At 40.6% G+C, this 24640-nt stretch overlaps 2 protein-coding genes across 7 annotated transcripts in view; one reads left to right on the top strand and one right to left on the bottom strand.

Annotated features, from left to right (window-relative positions):
- LOC105015695 (latent-transforming growth factor beta-binding protein 2) overlaps positions 1 to 24640 on the top strand; it is a 112475-nt gene that overhangs the window by 3922 nt on the left and 83913 nt on the right. For all 3 annotated transcript variants that reach the window (XM_020054289.3, XM_010879027.4, XM_010879026.4), the window contains exons 2-3: positions 3208 to 3281; positions 18465 to 18741. In XM_020054289.3, the coding sequence (XP_019909848.2) occupies positions 3208 to 3281; positions 18465 to 18741 (351 nt within the window). The remainder of the gene's footprint in view (positions 1 to 3207; positions 3282 to 18464; positions 18742 to 24640) is intronic.
- LOC105015694 (sine oculis-binding protein homolog) overlaps positions 1 to 24640 on the bottom strand; it is a 55018-nt gene that overhangs the window by 9593 nt on the left and 20785 nt on the right. Inside the window, exon 1 of one of the 4 annotated variants that reach the window (XR_828394.2) lies at positions 18442 to 18512. The exons of the other annotated variants lie outside the window; for them this stretch is intronic. The gene's annotated coding sequence lies outside the window, so the exon portion shown is untranslated. Of the gene's footprint in view, positions 1 to 18441; positions 18513 to 24640 lie in introns of those variants that run through there. 4 annotated transcript variants of the gene reach the window in all.

The raw sequence follows: 24640 nt of genomic DNA, 5'->3' as shown, positions 1-24640 counted from the left end.
CTGAAAAGAAAACACCACAAACATGCAGTGTATATGGTTCATAAAGCCTTTCACGGGGAGATTTAGAGATTCAAGTACTTTTGTATAATGCACCAATGTCTTTATAACTGTAACTATGTTGCTGTAGAAAGCAGTGCACGGATTCCCCCCGCTTCCACAGAATACTATGGGCTTGGTTCCATCAAATTTGGTTTGGTAATCAGAAACATCTTACCTCTTGTGATTCAAGAATGCACATTTGGATTAATGTACCTACAGTGGGGTGAACAAGTATTTGATACACTGCCGATTTTGCAGGTTTTCCTACTTACAAAGCATGTAGAGGTCTGTAATTTTTTATCATAGGTACACTTCAACTGTGAGAGATGGAATCTAAAACAAAAATCCAGAAAATCACATTGTATGATTTTAAATAATTAACTTGCATTTTATTGCATGACATAAGTATTTGATCACCTACCAACCAGAAAGAATTTCTGCTCTCACAGAACTGTTAGATTTTCTTTAAGAAGCCCTCCTGTTCTCCACTCATTACCTGTATTAACTGCACCTGTTTGAACTCGTTACCTGCAAGATCTCACCTCGTGGGGCATCAATGATCATGAGGAAGGTGAGGGATCAGCCCGGAACTACATGGCAGGACCTGGTCTATGACCTGAAGAGAGCTGGGACCACAGCTCAAAGAAAACCACTAGTAACACACTACGGCGTCATGGATTAAAATCCTGCAGCGCACGCAACGTCCCCCTGCTCAACCCAGCGCATGTCCAGGCCCGTCTGAAGTTTGCCAATGACCATCTGGATGATCCAGAGGAGGAATGGGAGAAGGTCATGTGGTCTGATGAGACAAAAATAGAGCTTTTTGGTCTAAACTCCATTCGCCGTGTTTGGAGGAAGAAGAAGCATGAGTACAACCCCAAGAACACCATCCCAACCATGAAGCATTGAAGTGGAAACATCATTCTTTGGGGATTATTTTCTGCAAAGGGGACAGGACGACTGCACCGTATTGAGGGGAGGATGGATGGGGCCATAAATCGCGAGATCTTGGCCAACAACCTCCTTCCCTCAGTAAGAGCATAGAAGATGGGTCGTGGCTGGGTCTTCCAGCATGACAATGACCCGAAACACACAGCCAGGGTAACTAAGGAGTGGCTTCGTAAGAAGCATCTCAAGGTCCTGGAGTGGCCTAGCCAGTCTCCAGACCTGAACCCAATAGAAAATCTTTGGAGGGAGCTGAAAGTCCGTATTGCCCAGCGACAGCCCTGAAACCTGAAGGATCTGGAGAAGGTCTATATGGAGGAGTGGGCCAAAATTCCTGCTGCAGTGTGTGCAAACCTGGTCAAGAACTACAGGAAACGTATGATCTCTGTAACTGCAAACAAAGGTTTCTGTACCAAATATTAACTTCTGTTTTTCTGATGTATCAAATACTTATGTCATGCAATAAAATGCTAATTAATGATTTAAAAATCATACAATGTGATGATTACATGCTTTGTAAGTAGGAAAACCTGCAAAATTGGCGGTGTATCAAATACTTGTTCTCCCCACTGTACACAAGCCAGTGTTTCAAAACAATGTGATTAAAAAATAAATTCAGATCCATGCAGAATGAAACATGATTTCTTGCTGCACAGAATTAGCGTTATGTTCTGTTAATCGAAAAATGTATTTGCTAGTTTGACTGAATAATTTAAGGAAGCGTATCTGTAAACGTGCCATAAATCTTCAGACACATGGTAATGCACATGTTTCTATTTAACCTTTTTCTGAATCATTAGCTTAAAATGAATCATCTGCTGGTTGTAAAAGCGTGTGTTTGCATGACACATTTCCTCTTGGAATTCCCACTCTCCCTGCTCACCCCCTCCTGGTTTTCTAGTTAGTCTTCTGGGATCACAAGAGGGAGTTCGATTCCAGTGAACGTCCTCTCCAGCTCAGTCGGTTAGGACGACTACTGACTGCTCCAACTTGCTCTGTCTGGCTACATAAAATAGGTTGTAATGAGTGCAAAAATGATATGATTCATGTTCATACAGCTTTTCTGAATGGTTTAATTATGAAAAGCTTGCAATACCTTACCATACTGTACTCTTCATGAGGCTATAAGCAGGTAACCGTAGAAGTGTCACCTAGTAGATCTGGTCTGTTTTGTTTAATTTATACTCACTTCTCAGTCAACTATTGTGTAACTGTTCCCCACAAGACTATGGATCGGTCTCTGTTCTTAGTCTTAGTTACTCAGACTATTTTAGGAATAAATGGCTGGATTTTGACTAAACTTACATAAAACATGCACTTTGCCACAGAAATTCAGCTTTTCCAACATTTCACTGATTGGCCCAAAGGGGGCTGTGCCGTAATAATCTGAAATGTGTTACACAATATCTCAGAAACCACAGGCCCAATTCTGACAGCGCTTGGATGAATGACGCTTTATGGTTTCGAGATCACCACCAAAGTCTGCAGAGTGACTCATTCATCGAGCTCCTCAATTCCAAATACAGCAGAACAGGTGATTTTAACAAAAGACAGACAGTATCCCTGGGTTTTCATCTCAAGACTATAACTGTATGAAAGTCATTCATTTAACTTGCTGCCATCAATATCATCAGAGATGTTCATGTGAAGTTGATTTACACAAGCACTTTTTGTTTGAGGTTTGAATTCGCCCTTCAGTTGCTGTGCTGGTGTCGTTTCATGTATCTTGCTGTAAATACTGCCATTGCTGTTCTTGCAGATTAAAGTATGTAAAGAATCCCGTTATTACAGTTTTAAACTTGTCATCTTCTTTTTGCTTGGAGATTTATGTGAGCCGAAGGGTGCTGCTTTTCAAGTGTTCCTCCTGTTCCCTCCCAGGGTCAGATAAGCATCCATGCAGCCCAGGGAGAGGGTTTCGCAGCTTTTCACTAACAGATAGAGTTTCATACTTTGCCTGCAAATGTTATTTAATCAAATGCACTAATGTATGAATCTCTAAGGTGCTCCTTCAATAGACCAACCATATTAAGGGATGTGAGACAATATTAGACTCAGAATTTAATCTCAGATAGGAATGTCAGGGTTGGAGAACATGAACACTCCAGCCATTATTCCCCTTATGAATTAAGAATTGTGTGGTACTGGACTTCCTGCCTGCCAGTCTAGTTAATACTTTACACACAGTATATATTCCATGTTCCATTTCTCTCTCTGTCTCTTCAGGCCTAATGTATGTGGAGGTCACCAGTGCTGCTCTGGATGGGCTGTGGCTTCTGGGACCAATCGCTGCATAAAGCGTAAGTACTCATATCTGATTGTAGGCCCAAGGTAAACAATAATTTACGTTAGTCTGTATTATTTGTCATGACTGTCTTTTCACCATCTCGCTCAGCAATTGTAGAGATTTTAAACCAAAAGGTGCAACTTTTTGAAATACCAGATTGGGCATTGGGTGAAAAAGTAAAAAAGTGTCCTTAGTTGTACATTCCTTCTAAATCCAAATGCAAACCCTAGATTTAAAACAAGTTCTTGGGTAGCTCAAACAACTAGGTGAAAGTAACAACTTTGGGACAGGGGAACCAATTAAACTGATTATTTTAGGGGAACCAGACTTCCCACCCCTGCAATAGGATAAACATGGGTGAAAATGCATTTCTGTACATTATATTGTTTCCTTCTGACAATATGTTGAATCCGTCTGACAAAGAAAACCTTATCAAATAGAATCATAGCAGAGGTTGGGCTTCTAACTGAAGTTCCTCGATCAAATCTGTCATTCTGTGCCTGAGCAAGGCAGTTGTGCCTTACCCTGAGGTTGTTACTTAAAATCAGAATGTGTTTGTTGTCAAACTCATTGTACCTGATAAACTTGGTAATAATTAAAATAGTGATAATATCATATTATGCCATTCAGTGTAAATCCCAATGTTACTCTAGAAAATGGTCTGAGTGTTATTATCGTCATGGGCATGTGATTAATGTGGATTGCATGTGCTCTCTTTTTTAGAGTCTTAACATGGACATTATCGCTGCTTAGCATTTGGCTCACTCTGACAAAAAACCCTTAATTATGGGTGTAACTTTTTTTATTAGACCAAAAGCAGTATTGGATGTCTTAACTGCCATATACTGTCATTAAAATCTCAGTGGCATATATAGGGGGTGACTGAATTATTGCCCACTTTTTAAAATGCAATTTCGGCAGAATTTTAACAGCTTACAAGTGTTACCACGGTTTTCGTTGTAACATTCTTGACATTTGGCATGTTTTTTCCACATTGGTAAGTGTTCTGTATTCTTGCTAGTAGGTGGCTGGAGTCTTAAAGTATCTCTCCTGTTCAGGATTGGGATCAGCTAACCAGCTCTTGATTACAAATAATTAACAGCTTTTCTACAGCCTATTAAAATATTTCTGAGAATGTTTTTGCTTAAAAAAAAATCTGTCATGCTGCACACTAAAATAACAGGTTATAGGAGAAGTGAGTTATCTTTAGGTTTTACAAGCACGGAATGTGAAACCCACACTTACAACCTGCATGTCTGTGTTAAAACTGTTCCCAGAGCAACTTGACAGCAGTACACCCCATTTTCTGAAGACCAATATATTTTTTTACCTAAATCTCTGTCAACCTAACCTCAACCCTAACATTAACTCTAACCTCTGTAATCTGACTTTTATTCCTAAACCTAACCCATAAGCCTTCAGAAGTATTTTGAAAATGCTTTTCACCCTTTCATATTTTCAAGGTCATTTCGGTGAATTCTGGTTCTGAAAAAATATACCCAAGTGACTGACTACACAAGTAACTGAAACAAGTACTCAGAAACGCATAGGGTGGTAGGGGGTAACTCCCCCCCTGGGGTAACTTGCCCCTCCATGTAATTCACAAAAATCCCACAAGGTGTGACCCAATATTTTGCCCAACACTTTCCCTGGCTGCCACAGATTTTTCTTAACTAAATATGTTCTCAGTGTCATCTCTGTGTCATTTTGAAATGTTCAAAGATTTCCAAATATGTTTCAATTAAGGTAGATCTATAAAACAATTTATGTACAAGTAGTAAAGCCTTCAGATAAATAATTTAATGTTTAGAGGAAAAATGTTGAATACTTTTTAAATAATATGATGGATGAGTGTGTTGGGGATAACTGGCCCCCCTTCGACACAGGGCTAATTACCCCTTTTATGGTTATGCAGCTCATTTGTACACTCACAAGCTCAGTCTGTGCTTGCTAACTGTAATTAGTATTAATTACATGTATGTTTTAAACATATTAAATGGATTCTAATACCTTATTGGGATAACGAGCTCCCCTGTTACCATAGTACTTTTATTTTTTTCTAAAAACAATATTTCATCAAATACCAAAAAAACTATAAATTGCATCCATTTGGTTCCCTTAAAGTTTAAGCCTAATCATCATCCACAAACCTTCTTTTCCCCAACATTTAAATGTTTGTGTCTGAAAGTAGACAATGTTCTTAGGGGGGGGCTTGTTACCCCATCTTACATTTCAAGGGAACAGAAAAACCAGAAATCCATGTACACTCTGCAGAAGCTGAGGTTTGCTTATTAAGGCAGTTCCTTGAAAGTAGTCAGCCTCCTTTTCTCAAATCCCACCGAAAGGCACACTTACAGACATGTCAATTAGATAAGATGAAGCTGGATTTACTTAAATCAGAAAGGTAAATATTTTCCACCTGCCAGAAGGTAACATATCCCTTCTAAACTAGTCATGTTAAACACCGTATCCCATTTTAGAGGGCATGGTTTCCATTCCACCACCATCTGGTAGCTGTTATGAGTTTGGCTCTAACCCAGGTGTGACTGATGGGTAGGGTACCATCAGCTGTGTATTGAACCCCATACCACGACCCCCGGCCTGTTGCCAACACAAGCCCCCCAGCCTGCCAGCTCTCCAAGCCCCTCTTATGGAGACCTATGTCATGGCGCTGCGTAGCCCCCACAAGTTCAGACTGTGACATTCTCTCACTGTAGACCCTTAAGAGGTAGCTGTGGTGAGGGGCAGCCGTAGGAGAAAACACGTTCACTGTGGGGGAAACCAAATTAACAAACCTGTCATCTGGGCCATAGCTGAAAACATACACTCCCCGAGCCATGTCTAGGAAAATATATGTGAATCATTTGAAGTAACGTCTAATATTAAAACTGTCAGTCATAAATTAGGGCTTTGTTTTCTGAACAACACGTCCTTGTTGAATCAGGTTGAAGTAGAGCAAATATATGGCAAGGATTGGCCCTAATAGTTGTTCAGAATTCCTACAAGGATTTTAAAATGCTATGTTTATAGAAATGTCTGGGTCTCTGTGTGTTTGGTCTGGTGTGGGATCTAGATATGAATTTCAAAGCTTTTCAGAGTTCTCGTCCTGTTGTGGGTTATTACCATCTAGACTCTGTCTCTGTGTTATTGTAGGATGAATGGTAAACATAATTTTTAAAAATGTTTTGTTGTTTTGTAAGTTACATCAGCTTAAAGCTGTTATATGTAATAGAACACTTCGATCAAGAACAAGAGATTAAACATTTTAGCTTTTCCAGTAATTCCTATTTTCAGTCATCTTTAAATTTTCTTTGGATTAAATGTCATCAAAAGGCAAAGACACACTTGAGAAAGTGACAATGTGATTGTAATGTACTGAATATATATAGGCTTTGAAGTCCATGTTTAAAGAGTTTGTCTGTGTGGTAGGATCCAGTCACTTGTTTTATTAAGGTCTGTCAGAAGACATATAGATCTGGCTATATTTCTACTTGGGTCAGCCAAAGAAGATTCCCAGTTTACTTCTAAACTTATTCATAAGTACCATTAAGCCAAGCATTGCCCAACAGGGACTAAAGAGTGCATCTGGTTTTGGGGTCAGCCTCTTCACTCTACAGTAAACTTGCCAAATTCACATCTGTTGACCAAAAAAAGTGTCATTCTTTGAGATCAAGCAACAGAAGGCTAGACGGGAGTCTGTATCAAAGGCAAGCAGATAGATAGATTCATAGTTTACAACCAAAGCAAACCAGCCTTAGTGGGAATGCACCTTGATGAACCATAATTGCCAAGAAAAAGGAAGCTGATCATCCGATTACTGGAATTCCTCTGCTTTGTATCGTAAATAGCCACAAAAATCTGTTTCCAAAATAGCAAACACACTGGCAAGCCAAATTAAATTAAATGACATGGAAGGAGAAGGTCACCTTATTAGAAGGGCAGAAATTGACTTTACTGATTGATTGTTAATACTGTTCCAGAATTACAACATTTTATTATTCATTACATGAAAACAGTCTGTCTACTGGAATGTCTCTTAGATATGTCAACATACACTTTAACGCACAGACCAAATCCCACAATTGTGCCATGCCTACAGTTTTAAACAATCTTTTTCATTCTATCTGAAAGAGTCAGGGGGCAAACATTGAGAAGAAAGCCGACTAAAAACCTAGCTATGATTCCTCCATTTTCCTAGTCCCTGTTATCAATGGGCCGGTATCGGGTTTGTGTGAGCAATTCTCTGCTGTTGTATATTAATTCACCACCCTAATTCAAATAGCAAATGGCCCCCATGGTTTAACAGCACCTCCATTTTTCCCAGTCACACCCTGATACATGTAAAAGGGTATACCTGAAAATAACTTGTAAAAAAGGGAATGTTTGATAGGGATTCATATAAAAATTATCCAATTGCTTTTACAGGAAACATACTGTATCCTATGTGAAATATGGAGCCGTGAAATACAAAGTAAAATTCACAGCAGGTATCTCACTGTGAAACAGTATCTGGGCTACAGTTTTAAGCAAAGTTGATCTGAGCCAACTGAGCATTCAGATCTCCTGTTAGTAGTGTTTATTTTCGGTTGGTTAGGAGGTTTAATCCTCACCTATCAAAGTTGCCATTTAAATCCTGAGCAACAGGTGTTTACACACTGTGCCTGGCACGTTATGATCACAAGATGGACTTTCACGGCCACAGAGAGAGGGCTAGCTCTCAGCATCCACATTGTCGGGTCACTATGCATCAGTGTCATTAGGGTTGCGATGGCTTTTCTGTTAATTGGATTAATGACATGGTCTGCTGAACTAAAACTGAATTTAGAACTGAATGCACAATGTCTCTCACAGGAGGGAGAGTCCCCACAGTGCTTACTCTGTCTCGCTGACTGTCTCAGACCGGCACACTGAGTTTATGCCTGGCTCCCAAGCTATGCCACGCACATAGATGCTAGGAGTCAGGTTCGGTGTACCTCTGAGATGACTTCTGGATCATAAAATCTTAACGTTCCCGATTGGTCAAAGCATGTCAAATGCATTTGTCATTGGGTTTGGATTCTTTGATTGGTTCGAGATGAGCAAATAGATGTTTTTGTACATCTCCCACATTATTGACGTCACCTAAACGACCCTGATGTAATGATTATCAGATTGAAATATGTAACAAACATACTGTATGTCAATAGGGGTTAATGGAGAAAAGGGAGTTTCCCCAGTGCCATGTGACACAAATGCTTTTTGTTGTCATCTTTCATTCAGTTCATACTGCTGCACCTTCTGTAGCGAGGACAAAATGTTACATGCTATGTATTTGAACACGTAATTTGTATAATCATGAAAGAATGAAAGAAAAGGCATATCATTGGCTCATTATTTAAATCCATAGTTGTCTTTGAGAGTACAGAAGGTGCATTCTTCCTGAAAACAAATAACATTTTCAGCCTGGTACTGGGAAATGTGGTGGAAAGGCTTATTTTTTTATTGCCTTCCAGCTTTCTTTGGCCTTCTGGGCTGCTCAGAGCCCCATCCAACCTTAAAATAACTCTTCATACAGGACTCTGCCATGCCCCTCTTCCTCACTATTTCTCTCCCTCTTTCCAAACAAAAATGTCCCTCATGTGGAATGTTTCTTTTATTCCGTAATATCCTCACTGCTGTTAGGGCTAGATTAAAGCCTTCCATTGTGGACAGATTTGGAGACACCATTAGGAATTATGTATTTTTGTTTCTGACTGTGCTGCCCAAGATCAGAATGACGCACTTTGTAGTTACTTCATCTGACATACAGTGGATATAAACAGTCTACACACCCCTGTTAAAATGCCAGGTTCTTGTGATGTTAAAGAATGAGACAAAGATAAATCATGTCAGAACTTTTAATGTGACCTATAACGTGAATAATTCCATCGAGAAAAAAAAACTGAAATCTTTGAAAAAAGAAAGAAAGAAAAACTCACAATAACCTGGTTGCATAAGTGTGCACACCCATAAACTAACACTTTGTTGAAGCACCTTTAGATTTTATTACAGCTCTCAGTCTTTTTGGGTAGAAGTCTATTAGCATGGCACATCTTGACATGGCAATATTTGCCCACTCTTCTTTGCAAAAGCACTCCAAACTGTCAGCTTGCAAGGACATCTCCTGTGCACAGCCCTTTTCAGATCACCCAACAGATGTTCAATTGGATTCAGGTCTGGGCTCTGGCTGGGCCATTCCAAAATGTTAATCTTCTTCTGGTGAACCCATGCTTTTGTGGATTTGGATATGTGCTTTGGGTCGTTGTTGTGCTGAAAGGTGAACTTCCTCTTCAGCTTTCTAACGGATGCCTGAAGGTTTTGTGGCAAAATTGCCTGGTGTTTGGAAATATTCATAATTCCCTCCACCCTGACTAAGGCCCCAGTTCCAGCTGAAGATAAACAGCCCCAAAGCATGATGCTGCCAACACCATGCTTCACTGTGGGTATGGTGTTCTTTGGATGGTGTGCAGTGTTGTTTTTGCGCCAAACATACCTTTTGTAATTATGTCCAAAAGGTTCAACCTTGGTTTCATCAGACCATAAAACATTTTCCCATGTGCTTTTGGGAGACTTGATGTTTGTTTTTGCAAACTTCAGCCGGGCTTGGATGTTTTTCTTTGTAAGAAAAGGCTTCCGTCTTGCCACCCTACCCCTTAGCCCATTCATATGAAGAATACGGGAGATTGTTGTCACATGTAGCACACAGCCAGTACTTGCCAGAAATTCCTGCAGTTCCTTTAATGTTGCTTTAGGCCTCTTGGAAGCCTCCCTGACCAGTTCTTCTCGTCTTTTCATCAATTTTGGAGGGACGTCCAGTTCTTGGTAATGTCTCTGTTGTGCCATATTTTCTCCACTTGATGATGACTGTCTTCACTGTGTTCCATGGTATATCTAATGCTTTGGAAATTATTTTGTACCCTTCTCCTGACTGATATCTTTCAACAATGAGATCCCTCTGATGCTTTTGAAGCTCTCTACGGACCATGGCTTTTGCTCTGAGATGCAACTAAGAAAATGTTGGGAAAATCCTATTAGAACAGCTGAACTTTATTTGTGATTAATCAGAGTCACTTTAAATGATGGCAGGTGTGTAATGACTTCTATTTAACGTGAGTTTGAATGTGACTGGTTAATTCTTAACACAGCCACATAGGGTGTGCACATTTATGCAACCAGTAGATTTTTGTCATTTTCACCTCTCAAAGATTTCAGTTTGTTTTTCAATTGAATTTAACAGGGTTTGTAGACTTTTTATATCCACTCTTACTAACACAATGTAGACACATATGCTGTATGTTTAGCATTTGGGTTGAAATCTGTTATATTGGGGGAAATATATTCTGTACGAGATCACAGCAAACTTTCCCCATAGGCATCTGTGCCAAGCCTTTTAGCTTTTTTTCTACACTGTTCTTTAACCTGGTCACATATGTCAGTGTTGGGCTTGCTCACTCACCTGACGACCAGATCTCTGCAGGAGGCGCTAAAGTGTGATAACATCAGGAAATCCCGGGTGACCATACCTCCCTGTTCTCCGGGAAAAGCTGGCCAATTTGAATCGCCCTGTTGGCTTCCCAGCCAGTCGTCAGATAGTCGCACAGTCATGGCTCAAACCTAGACTGTGAGCTTGGTGCTATGAAGGCGCTTTCTGTCCAAATTGCATGATTCTAACTTCTAACTCTGTAACATGCTGTCCCAGTGTCTTGCTTATCCCAAGTGGTTCATAACCATCCTACTGAAACCACACACCTGCCTGGATCTCTCTATTGGGACCTTTCATTTGACTGTCATCAGGGCCAATTTAACTGAAGTTGGAGATTGTATAGGACACAAACAGATCATGACCATGGCATGGTGGGAAACAGACCGCTGTTAATATTACCCTAACCCAACAGCTGGAAAAGTGAAGGATCAAGGGAAAACAAAAACGTACAATTACCATAAACACATTTAGAATCATGTTAGGTTTTATTAGGGTTGCAATATTCCATTAACATTCCCAAAGTTCCCATGTCTCTCACAAATCTTGTTTGGAGAATTCCAGAATTCCTTACTACTGAAATCTTATACCTCGTCTTTTTTGGAAATGTTACTGGAATATCTTGGCTTGACTTAGTGGTGCTTTTTTGTGTACTAAATAGATTGGAATTTGGAATAGGAATTTTATTTGGAGCACAGTGATTCTTCTGGCATTTTGGAAAGCTCAGATTCTCTCCCTTTCAATGAAATCACTGTTATTTTCGGGACCCGGACTGTTATGATAGGGATCATTTTTGGAGGCCCATATGAAATTGCATTCAGATGTTTAGCTTTTTAATGGTAAACAAACGTCAGAGCAGACTCTTTTTGTCAAGTTGGATAAGCTTCACCCTCTATGTTTTCCATTGGCTGCACTAAGGAGGTGCTCATCCCCTGTTCAAACACAACAAAGTTTCTGTTCATGTGGGAAAACAATCACTGTGTGAATAGTGCCGGTTTGGAAGTATTCAGAACCCTTCACTTTGTATTTTGTTGTGTTAGATACTTAATATACAATTGATTATATTTATTTTTCATTCATCTACACAAAATACATCATGACTTAACAAAAATGTGTTTAGAACTTTGTGTCAATGTACATAAGTATTCAGACCTCTTTTTCAGTACTTTGTAGAAGTGCCTTTGGTTGCGATCACAGCTTCCTGACTTGGTTATCCATCCACCAGCTTTGCACACCTGGATTTTGACAGTTTCTCTCATTTTTACTTTAAGATTCTCTTTAAGATCTGTCCGATTGGATGAAAAGCATTGGTGAATTGTGATTTTCAGGTCTCCCCACAGATGTTCAATGGGCTTTGGCTAGGCTGCACAAGGACATTCTCAGACTTGTCTCTCGGGTTGCTCTTGTGCTGAAGGATTAATTGTCGCCCGGGTCTGACGTTCTGTATGCTCTGGATCCGATTTTCCTCAGATTTTTCTAATCCCTGCTGCTCAGAAGCATCCCTATAGCCTGATGCTCTCACCACCATGCTTCAACGTGGGACAGAATTGGCCAGTTGATGAGCAGTCCCTTGTTTTCTCCAAACATAGCACTTGGCATTCAGGCCTAATAGTTTTATTTTGGTCTCAAAATCAAATTAAAGAATTATTTTCATCATCAGACAGAGAATCCTTTTCGTCATGCTCTCTGAATCCTTCAGAACTCATATCATAAGCCTTTTTACGAAGGAGTGGCTTCTGTCTAGCTGCTTTACCGTAAAGGACAGAGATGCTGCAGAGATGGTTGTTTAACAGGTTCTCCCATCTCTGCAGAGAAACTCTGAAGTAGTCACAGAAATATTCTGAGTACTACATTAGATATTTCCGTTTTTGTTTATAATTTTTTTTTAAATTAAATCCTATTTTTCCTTTGTCTTTATTGTGTCTTTTGTGTAGATTGATGGCAAGAAAGATACACAATTATCTTGCCATCAATATACACATTAAAAAGTGGAAAAAGTGAAAGGGCCTGAATACATTCTGAAGGCACTGTTTCTTTCTATCCTCTGGCCCCTCTGGTGATGTTGTTCAGTCCAAGGTGAAGTAATTGCTAGACAGATAGCCCAGTAGACCATATCTGTTTTTTAGGCACACTGCAGATTAGCAGAGGGTTACACAGATCACAGTTCAGAGGCATAACTCTCCTGACATTCTGGATAGTTTCATGGGCCATTAGAAAGATCCTGTAATCAATACACACCATGCTCACACAGCCCTATCATTACCCACACAAAGGGCAGGCCGCTTTACATTATTCTTCCTAAACCAGGAGGCCTGCCTTCTCAACAGCTGTTATGTGTTGGGAGGTGGCAATCAGGTTCGGTTTGGGCCTCCTGTGGCCACATGGTCTTCTAATTGCTACCATGGCCCACAACATAGTTAGAATGAGTTACCGCTTTTGCTTTCCATACAAACAGTTGTATTCCTGTGCATGAGGGTCACAAGTTGTTTTTCTGTTTACTTGTTTGTTTTGGTTGGTGAGCCTTTGTGGGTGTAGAGCCACTAGAGAGGGGAGTTGCCTCACATTTCTGTTTCTTTGTGTGTGATTTAACTAGTCATGATACAGAGAGTTGATCCGTGTAAGGCCAGGATTGGATCTTTCAAAACTCTCTTAACAGGGAGACTGTAGAGAACTGTGCAGGACATTGCCTGATCAACACAGTCACATATAGGACAACACCAAACAGAAATCACTGCCCCACCTCCGGATCCCCAGCTGCCTGACTCCCAAACAGGCCCCAGTTAGTCAACTCATAGCCAGTCCTGTAACAGGCTCCCTCCGGCTTCATGGCCATATGGAAACAGTTGGGATGTTATCCTCTGGAGAATTTGAATTTCATGGTTTTGGTGAACACAGTGTCTTCAGTCAAAGTTCCTGTAGTTGGCACACGCCCCCAAATATTCCCCCAACACATTGCTCATTACAGGCTGAGGGAGGGATGCTTTTGGTGCACTTCAAGTGACACAGTATAGTGTGGCTAACAGTTATGTACACAATGTTATGGGTCAGCAGCAGTTGAACTAAATCCACCAGCCAACTAGATGTGGGTGGAGAGAGAGTGAAAGCTCAAACTACTGCATCAGGTTGAAAAACTGCAGTGTGACAGAAAATGTGAAAAGAATGAAAGGGGACACCTCCATCTTCTGAAATATTACCCCCGTAAGGATTTACCATAAAGGGGGAAAAAAGAATAAAGTACCGCAGAACGACCACAAAGGACCAGTCAACAGTCAGTCAGCTCTAAGCTGAGCTCAGCTCCCTCACTTATACTGCTGGTAATGATTAGAGTGCCAGATAGTGGAGGGTGAGGGTGATGATTCAGAACTTCTGTTTTGGATGATATGTCGGGCAGTGGACAGTGACAAAACTCTGAAATGGAGCCCTTTGATCGTATTTTCTTAGGGATGTTCATTGATGGTCCTGACATTTTAAAAACAGTCTAATCTATGGAATCTATGGTTCTGTGTAGCTCAGCTGGTAGAGTATGTCTCATGCATCGCTAGAGGTTTTGGGTTAACATATGCAATTGTTTCAAGATATATTTTGCATCTGTCATTTGGTAATTTTTTATGGTGTTGTAGGACCTTTCCCCCAAAAATTGGGAAAAATGATTTGACCTGACAATGAAAGGGCCTTCAGTGTGAGCGTGCATAAAAACAGATTCTATAAAATTGGGGGCAAAAGTATGTTTATTTTGTTATTTACTGCTTTGCCTAGTTTGTATTTGAAGGATGGGTAAAAAGTATTTATTTTAAGTTGGTTGTTTTGTACTTCATTTCTTTCGCCCTCATTGTCCATGTTCCCACAGCGTACAGTGCTTGCCCTTACCATTAGAGCATCACCCTTTGGGTGTCCTGGTTTATTTGTAAGTGCTCCTGATCAGGGTCATTTTTGGTTGATAGTACAGCGAAACGAAACACACCCACGTGTTACAGAGCCACTCCCAATTCGAATTGAGTTATTTATGAGTTTGTATCTCCAACCATTTGATCATGGCAATTGTCTGTGTGACAAGACAACCGCAACCGCCAACTCTGTGTATCTGACTGGAAAATGGGACGCGTTTGTGTCCCAAATGGTTCCATATATACAGAGGTCTTAGTGACGTCTGTCTCGTTATGGCGCTCCACCTCTGCAAAAAGGCTGCAAGTTATGCATTCGGGTAATGCATTTGCTGAACACATTCTTGCCTTAAGTCTCTTAATAGCACATAATCTCCAACCGTAGAATTGGGGGTTGCTATGATAATTAGGATTCTGCTCTCAGCATTGATATCATTTTTGAAAAGCACCAAAATCAGCTTTGGAGGTGGTATTGAAATTTAAGGGATGTTTGTGTTTGCTTTCAAATTGCCTAGGTTGAATGAAAGGACTGTAAATGTCAGATGGGTTGACCTGCATTGCTGTGAGATGGAGAGAGATGGCAAATCTCTAGCGAATATTAATGGCTTGGAGACAGCCACTCCGTTGGAAACGAGAGTCCGGTCCCATGCAGCACCTCTGTAGTAAAGAGTTCTATAAATCCCACACAGGGGCTTCGTAGGTAATTCAGGCCTACTTTGCTGTGGGACCTATGATTGCTATTCCTCGTAATAAATTCCCTGTCAAATTTTAATTCACACAATTTATCACTAATGAAATCAAAAGTACAATATATTCAAAGATATACAGTATGCTTTTCTTTCTCAGAATGGGTTTTGTGGTACTTTTTAACAGGATGACTGAGAGTTTAGTTGGTCACATACTGAATGGTGTTTCGGAAATAAGGGATGATGGAATAAACCTAAGTTGTCATTAATTGGTTCAGAACAGTTTTCCCCCTGAACTCCCTATTTCCCCTTCAGATGTCCTCAAATAACTGTAAAGAGTGGATTTGAAAACAAATCTTGGATTGAATTTCACATGAATACTGTTATCGCACCAAGTTAGATGTTTAAGCTGAGCTCAGAAATGTGATTAAAACACAGTATCTGCTTGCATGGAGAGTGTATGCTTCCATTGACTCACCCGGTCCAAATAATGCCCACATTTATTCACTTTTCAGATGACTAGCTCTGGAATCTGTCCGGTAAGATTGGTCATTCAGTCTCAGTCATAATTAAGCACAACAATGACCCTGCCAGGAATGTTTCCCATTTCTATTAGTGTTTCAAAGAAAATTCTTATTTTATTATTATTCCCCAATGCAATAATTAAACCACATATTTGTGAAATAGACGGAATGTGAAGCAATTAGTTTTAATTATGTGCAAGACAAATCTGCACGACAGCAATTACTGCGACAAAGTGTTGAACAGCCAAGAAGGCAGGCCAGCTCCCTGCAGCAGGACATACCCATGGTAGAGAGGCAGCCAGCAATACTGCCACAGAAAGGCTTGTGTGGAGCTTAATTCAGAGTCAAAAGGGCCAGAGTCAGTGCCCACTGCCCAGCCATGCCCATTGTCAATTAACAGAACGCATGTTTGGTGCCACATTGTGCCACTTTATTTACTGCTTTTGGACAACAGAGCTGTAGAGGGTCACATGTTCAGGGTCAAATACACAGAATCCGACTTATTCCAATCACACAGCCTGTTGATTAGGTCATTTTGTTGGCCTGTTATAGAAATTGATAAATGGGTATAGCGTTCTTATTTTTTTCTACTCAGATGTTAAAATATCACTGTGGTGTTTTTAAGGGGGAACTAACCCATAATGTCATAGTGGTGATATTTTTCGCCTTTTCATGGCAATTTAAAGTCTGTTGATAAGAAGACTGAAGCCAAGCTATGAGCTACAAGGTAGAATAATCATGTTCCACAGTGTGTGTCTTCCTCATGCCATAGAGGACACCTAGGAGGTCCATTCTTCTCTCACACCAGAAAAACTGGGTCCCATGTCTGGAAGTCTCCGCATTTCAATAACAGGAAGACCACAGCAAGTTGACCATGCACCAAGTTGTGCCCTAGGTACCAGCTTTCCTCACAGTGAAAGAAACAGTGGAAGGCCTACCGCCTGCGATCTGTCAGTGTTCTCGGCATCTGTGTCAATAGCATTCCACCACTGTTGAAAGAGCACTGCTGTTTGCTTTAGCCACCAGAGAGCAGCAACCTGATTGAGTGTTTAAGGGACATGTAATAAATTCTGCAGTGCCATCCAGTACATACATTTGTGTCACAAGATGGAGAGGTTGTTTGCTTTAAACGGCATGCCACAGGCCCTGTAAAATGTTTTTGAGTTAGGTGCAGTGTTGAATATGTGTGGGTTTGTGATGCCATGTCCATAAAATGACCTCAACACTCACTGAATTTGCAGACAATTGATCAGTATTGTTTATATGTTAGTAATATCTTGGACAGGAGAAGGAAAATATGTTTTTTATAGTGTGAGCCATGTAATTTAAGAAGTTGGTGGAATTTTACAGACATCCCATTTGAACACATTTCATGTGCTGGTTTCATTGCCTTTTTAAAGACACCAATAAACAATGTTATTAATTCACCCTCCCACTTTTGCTGGATGTGTAATATGTTGTTTATAAGTGCATAATCTATATTAAGAATCACTATCATATCTAAGTTAGCCATTACATTCCACAAATAGTACACAATTTCCGCTGACCCTTTTTGGTTCAACAGCGCCACTTCAACCACCAGCGGCCAAAAATTACAGACTGCATCTTGAAGCTGTTTATCTTTAACTGTAACTGTAAAGAGTGGATTTGAATTCAGTGACAATGTATTTCTTGGAAAACTGCTGCATGCTGGAGTTCCAACAACAATAAACCCAGCCAGGGAGCTGAAGTGGGTCTTCCCTCAGTGCGAAATTGGATAAGCGTTAAATGCAAGCGATCACATACATTTACACTAAACAGAGCAATTATAAGCTCAGGTGAAATGAACATGACATTCCCTGTGCTTTAAGGAAACCAAAGCAAAAGCAAAATGAGTGACATACAACCAATCTATCGTTAATTAAATCTGTTGAAGTAAAGCAGGGCGAGCAGTAAAATACAACCCTGTTTTCAAAAAAGTTGGAACGCTGCATAAAGTGCAAATAAAAACCGAATGCAATGATGTTCAAATCTTTCAAACCCTATATTCAGTAGAAAATAGTACAAAGACAACATATCAAATGTTGAAACTGAGAAATGTTATTGTTTTTGGAAAAATACTTAGAATTTGATGTGAAAGAGAGAGTAGTGACAGAGAGGAGAGAATTTATGGATTGCACCTCCATCACTTGGTTGCGTCATTTCCATGATCACAACATTTTATAGACACCCCAGCCATATTGATGATCAGAAGCTGAACAGTGGCTATTGACTTTATAGTAGGGATGTACTAGTGTAGTCACACCAACCGCGTTCTCTTAGTACGTATTTGGGTTTATGAATGGGAGAGAGACATTACCTCACAAATGGGAGAGGGATGAAAACCCTTAGTCTTTTGTCTCAGGAGGTAAAGATGAAGGTGAATATCGAGTTCCTACCACTACACCAAAGGATGGGTCTACACCACATTGTAGTTCTGAGAATGTTTTGCTTTTGTCAACCATGTACCTTCAGAATTGTTTTGGAAACTACTCTTGGAGACCCATTATGTCTGTAGCTGCAATTCTATGTAGATAAGCACATCATCTTTCTCAACTTCTCTTACATCTGCCTCTTTGCCCCCTGCAGCCGACTGCCAGCCCCCCTGCCAGAATCGGGGCTCCTGCAGCAGGCCTAACACCTGTGTGTGTCGCTCGGGTTTCCAAGGGGCCCGCTGTGAGGAGGCTGCACCAGAGCAGGTGTACATCCACACTGGAGGGTCCCTCAGGCGCATCCAGCCAGGCACCAACCCCTTCCAACGGGAACAGCCCAGGAGAAGACCCACGGAGAGGCAAGCCATAGACAATCTGAGCCCCAGGGCCCAAACCCCAAGACCTGCTGCTACCAGACAGCCTGTACAGCCTGTGTAAGTGCTCCATGGCAGGCCTCCTTCCATACTGCAGATCTAGACAAATTAAGTTGAATTTACAAACAATGTTTGTTACAATGAATGCATGCTATGGTGCTTTAACAAATTCAATAATAAGAGATAAGCTGCAAGCAGCATTTCCAGGGATTCAACAGGGTGCCCACTGTGGCAACATTGAGTGAAAACAGACACTTCCCTATAATAAGCTTCTTAACTGTGTGGTGCGCTTGCCAAAACATCACAAGTAAATAATTAGAGGATAATGCAATCAGTTTTTGTTGATTTGTACAATTTTCAATGGCATTCTAGACATTAAAATGCTGCTTCTCTGGAACCGTTTAACCGATCCTCATATAACACTGTGTTCTGCATCAGTGTGGGCATCTTCCAATGCTATATTTTCCAGCTCTCTAGCTAAAACATTATGGCCACTATAAGCCAATGTGCTTGCGTGAATGGTTTAAGCCACTGTGATTGCATGAACTGAACCACACTTTACAGATTAACTAGACTTTATATCACTGAGCATGAATGCTGTGCTGAGTTTCCTCACTCTATGTTAAATGATTTGGAGATATAAAATAAACATGGCCTTTAAAGTGCAACCATGTGGTCAAGTTGAACGTCTTCGTCCATAGATGCTAGATGCCAAGTTACTTGCACGTCGGCCATTCCGTCCCAGAGGAGTAGCAATTTAGGTTTTTATAAGAACATTCAATATTACGGACCTGAGGGACATGGATCAACCGATCTTCATGTGGCTCCACCGTGCGCCACTATAGCAGTAGTCTTTAAAGCTTTTTTCAAAAAGCCATAATGGCAGAGTGAATGGGTCCCAATGGCAAATAGAATATAGAGCAAGCTCATTGGCTCATAGCGGACATTTTGTTTTTGCCACGCCACTTGAAAACATGAGTGTTTATTAATATGGGCACATAGATGCTAAATACGAAGTTGTATGGGGATCAGACCAACGGTTCCCGAAGGAGTAGCATTTTAAGGTACACAATGTCAGGAAACATTTTGAAAAATACAGCTATTGCATTATCTTTTCATTGTTTGTGATGCTACGGTGTAAATAAGGATGTACTAATGGGGATTTTTCTCAATTGTCTGAATGGTGGCACTGCTGAAACCTGGAAATGCTGCTTGCAGCTTTAATTAAGTTAAACATACTGTACGTAGTGCTGTAAATTTACTTAAAGGGGATGGGAGCTCAGTAGATATTCTGGATCTTCACCCAAATTTCTGTATTTCATGGGATTTTGGATCGTTAACACACAAAAATAAAATGATAAGGGGTTTGGGCCAAGGACATTTTGTGTAGGTTGTGGCATTGTTCTGGACTGGACTGCCAACACGGATGATATGTTGTCTTGTAGACAAATGACAAGACTACTCACAGTGTTTGAGAGTTGAGGGGTCACCATAGTTCAAAAGGGAAAATGGAAAAACAGGTTCATCAGTAGCAGATCATACAGGCTCATTGAAGTGGGGATGGTGTTCATCTTTTCCACTGAGAGGACAAAAACATTATTCAACAGTCAGACCAATTGGCTAACAAATTGTTAGTCCAAGGCCCCCTGAGTGGTGCAATGGTCTAACTCTCACTGCGTCATTTTGGCCAGAAGATTCACAGTGACCAAGAACCTCACGAAGGGTAGACTAAATTGGTGCAGCAACATCCAAGGGGGATTGATGGGACTTCGGACAGGACTTGAGGGACTAAAATTTGCTACGGCCATAATCAGAAATTGGACATTGCGAATGTTGGGGGAAAATAATGGTAATTTACCATAAATATAAACAATAATTATAGAAAATATGAGTTTGTCCATGCGATTACTCAAATCACTGTGATGTTGATTATTAGAACGTGCGTCTGTCTGAATTACAGAAAATGTAAACAATAGGTCATTTTAAGCACAAATTCCTGCTATGGACTTTGTCATCATGCAGGGTCTGTTCTACTGTGATTGGTCAATAATTATGGCACCACTTTAGAATTAAGAGATTTCTGTAATATTACTGTTGTCCACCTGTGAGTCTGGCTTAGCAGCCTGCACCAGCACTGCTGACCAAGACATCTGGATAGAATTACACTTCCCACCAAGGACTTATTGAAAATATATGTCTTCACCACTCCCTCCTAAATTTGAGATGTATTTAATACAGAAAATGACTTCCCTTTAGCGTACAATCTATAATCCGACAGTAGCAGTTCACCTTCTTCAATTGTCGTTATTTACAAATGCATTTGGGAACTTTCGAACAGTGAATACATCAACTTAGCTAGCTAATAGGAAGTTATCTAGCTTATGATATTTAGCTAACTTTTAGCCCTGAATGTATTGTGATCCTAGTGATCCTCTGGCATGCTCTATTTAGTTCTGTTCAGTCTTTGTTGGACTTTGTGGGATATTGTTTGTTTCACATGCATTATTGCCTTTTGCTCTTGATTCTTGCCCACTCATTTTGTACTTTTGACTCTCTCTCTGGATTTTTTGGATTCATTGGACCTTTTGCTCGCCTTTGGATATTCGATTCGGTGCATATGACTTTTTTCCCCTATTTATTTGAAATAGGGGAGTTGAAGCGCAGCTTGTGTGGTTCTATGAATAGGGAGAACCACTGTAGTTGTTTTATGTAGGTCAAACCTGAAGGAGTTATCTTCCACGAACTGTGAAGTTCAGCCTGCAGAATCAAAGAAAACATCTAATTTGTAAGATGGTAAAGTCATAGTAAAACTTGACATTTGCTATGAAAATAGGAAACTGATTTTAACAAATTTGTATAACATTATAAAATATCTAAAGTGTTCTAAGACTCATGGGAATGGACTAACAATGACTACCGCAAATAGCGTGACAACTGGTCAGAGTAGGCCCTCTCACAATACACATTCTCTACAGACCATTAATCAAACCAGAGTATGGCATCAGACTTTTGGCTTCGCCAGCCGTGTATTTGTGTCACAATCAATCTGGAAATGATACTGCATTTCTGCTCCCAAAATAGATTTAAATTCTTCCTCTGTTTACTTAACTAAGTTGTTAAGCCTGGATGTCTTCTGATTATGGTTGTGTTATAGTTTGAACAATATTTCTGACCGAGGGTGTTGAAAGGTGATGCTTGTTTGCGTCTTTGACTGGGAAGGCAGATTATTGGTTATGCCTATGGGCCTATGGGGTACATTTATCTTGCCGAATGCTTGTCTGCCTTGGGTGATAGCCAATGATTCTATAATCCTCATGTAGTTGTATAAAGTGCCATAATTTGTTTGAGCACTGAGGTCACCCTTCGTTGTCAGCCAAAGTGTCATCTGGGTAGTATCGTTCTCTGAAAACCCTGCAGTCTGTTTGATTACAGTTGACATCCATGGTCTAGTACTTTCTAATTGCGAGTGCCTTTTACGTAGTTATGTCACATCGCATTTCTGTATCCCTGTTTTGGAATTATGCTGGTAAAACCCCTATGATGCATATAGTAGCACGACGTAACCCAAGGAAATGTTTTGGCAGATGTTTTCAAAAATCCGTTTTCTACTTTTTTCATTTAGACACGATACAGCTTTAATTTCTAATCAATACAAGGAGTCTGTCAGAAGTGCACAGTTGCTATGCATGTGTTCTCTTTGATATTGATTTAGTCAACATATTTGCAGTGTGAGTCATAAATCTTTGGACAAATATGAAGGCAAATCTGCACATTTGACATTACAAGAGGCAGACACCATTGCCGAGTTGCACATAACCTTGTGATGAGCAGCATGATCTCTGTCTCTAATGGAGCTGACTAACACATCTCAGCAGGTGCTGTTAATCTGAATATGATCCATTTCCTATTCCACAACACAAGTCTGGCCAGAACCTGCCCCAACAGCTCAAATGATTGCTTGTGGAAGCGCTGGCAGAACCGACCATTTCGGAAAAAAAATGGGTCTGCAAGCCAGAAACAGGACCAAACTATGAGAAGAATAGAAAACAGTGTGTGTGGACATTTGGAAAAGATTATTCACATAAACCAATCGGAAAGTGCCAAGCTTACATGTGTGTGTATTTTCAGGCTTAGAACACATGGGTCCACAGAAGATGATCATGTGCTGTACTCTGTTGGTCCAGTTCAGTGAGCCACAGAGGTGAAACGGTTGACCCTTGGAGCAACATTTGAACTGGGTTTTGGTCTCCGATGCCTTTGGTTGTGCTTTGGCCAGAGGTGTAGGAGCAGCGTGAGGTCACTGAGGGAGTGCGTGGCGCCAAGATCAAATTCATGACTGAGGAGATCTGCCATATTAGAACATCCTGTTGGTTTTATCTCCTCTCTCATCTTCTTTTCTCCTCTCCTTTTCCATCCTCTGGCTTGGTAAGAGTACACTAAACAACTGTCCTGACTTTTGCCCATTCCAATTCTCCTACATTCTACCCAGGCCTTTCCAGTTCTTCATAGAAGGGAAGGTGTGAGGTATGTCTTGGTCTGGGAAACAGATTTGGGTTGTTACAGACTACCTCTATGCTGCCTGTTGGGTTGTAGCAATAAAACGGGGGAATTCTGTTTTTGCTCCAAGCAGAGCTGGGCGTCATTTGGGCAAAGTTGGCAGGTAGTGATAAGGGCATGAGGGGTCGCCTGGCTGGCCGACGTGGAGAGGTCTGGGAGTCCAGACGGGCTGCTCTTCAGACCTGCCAGTTGGCCTCCCGCAGTAATGAAATCACCCTGTGTGCACTGTGTTAGCAGCAGATGGGGAAAGCATACTGTCTGTTATATGTTGTGAACCGGTTTGTCAACACTTGGGAATATCAGGACGGTCTGTTATACATTCCTGTAAAAGAGGTTTACACTTTTTGCTGCATTTAAATAAATTTACAGTAGCCCGGTGTGCGCTCTAAAGCCCAACATATGCCTTGGATTATTCCTCAAATGGGAAAGAACATTTTTTCATTATGTTTGAGGACTAAATGAGGTGGCGTAAAAATGCTGATAACATTCTGGATCAGGGTGTGTTAGTGCTTCCATCTTTGTTGAATGTTGCTATGGCATCAGATTGTGTAATGTTGAGGTCTTCAATGCTGCTGATGGACATTTTCCTTCAGATGTCTGACATTAATGACTGTGTTTTAAACTAGTTTCATTGATATTTTGAATGGTGACCTGGTTTGACAATTTTAACATTAGCAACAGAATCAGGCTAGACAAAGTGGGAAAGAACGCCCAGCTCTCATGGACACATGAGGCCAGTGGTGATATTAGCCTACAGTATCCTACATTATCCTCTCCATTATCCTCATCACCCCTTCTTGATGATTTTGAGCTCCTCTCGTTTTTCAATTCCCTGTCATTTTCGACTCTCCAAACTGAAGAACACATTCAAGAACTCTTTCATCACACTGGCAGTACACTTTATACCTCTGAATATGAAACCAAATATTGTCTGTTTTTTGCTGCCTTTTGCTGTTTTGCTGATTATTGGACTGCAACTGATCTCGTACTATAGTATGTGTGTGGTTATTCCTGTTTTTAATGGGATTTTATTGTTGAACCCTGTATGCAGGGCAGCTTTTCCGATACCGACAGTAATGACTGATTGATAGGCCCAGTCAGCAGGTGATGTTCCCTGCTTGTTTTTGGCTGTCATCGTCTAAGACGCATGCTGATAGGATCAAATCAGGCTTGATTCTTCCTGCACTTCATTCAGTGTAAGACTGCAGTATATGGGCTGCTCGTTGCTTTGTCAGACACTTCTTGGCATTTGTAGTCAACTTGAGCATTGACAATATTAGATCATTTTAAGCAATATTGACAATTATATCAATGTTAAATATACTCATATTAAATAGGTCATTGAATGGTATAGGCTCAGTTGTTCTTATGTGGTCAACCTTGCAGGGTCCCACTATGGGCC

Source organism: Esox lucius, chromosome 15 (genome assembly GCF_011004845.1).
Source record: "Esox lucius isolate fEsoLuc1 chromosome 15, fEsoLuc1.pri, whole genome shotgun sequence".
Taxonomy (NCBI): Eukaryota; Metazoa; Chordata; class Actinopteri; order Esociformes; family Esocidae; genus Esox; species Esox lucius.
This window is presented reverse-complemented; position numbering and strand designations above follow the sequence as displayed.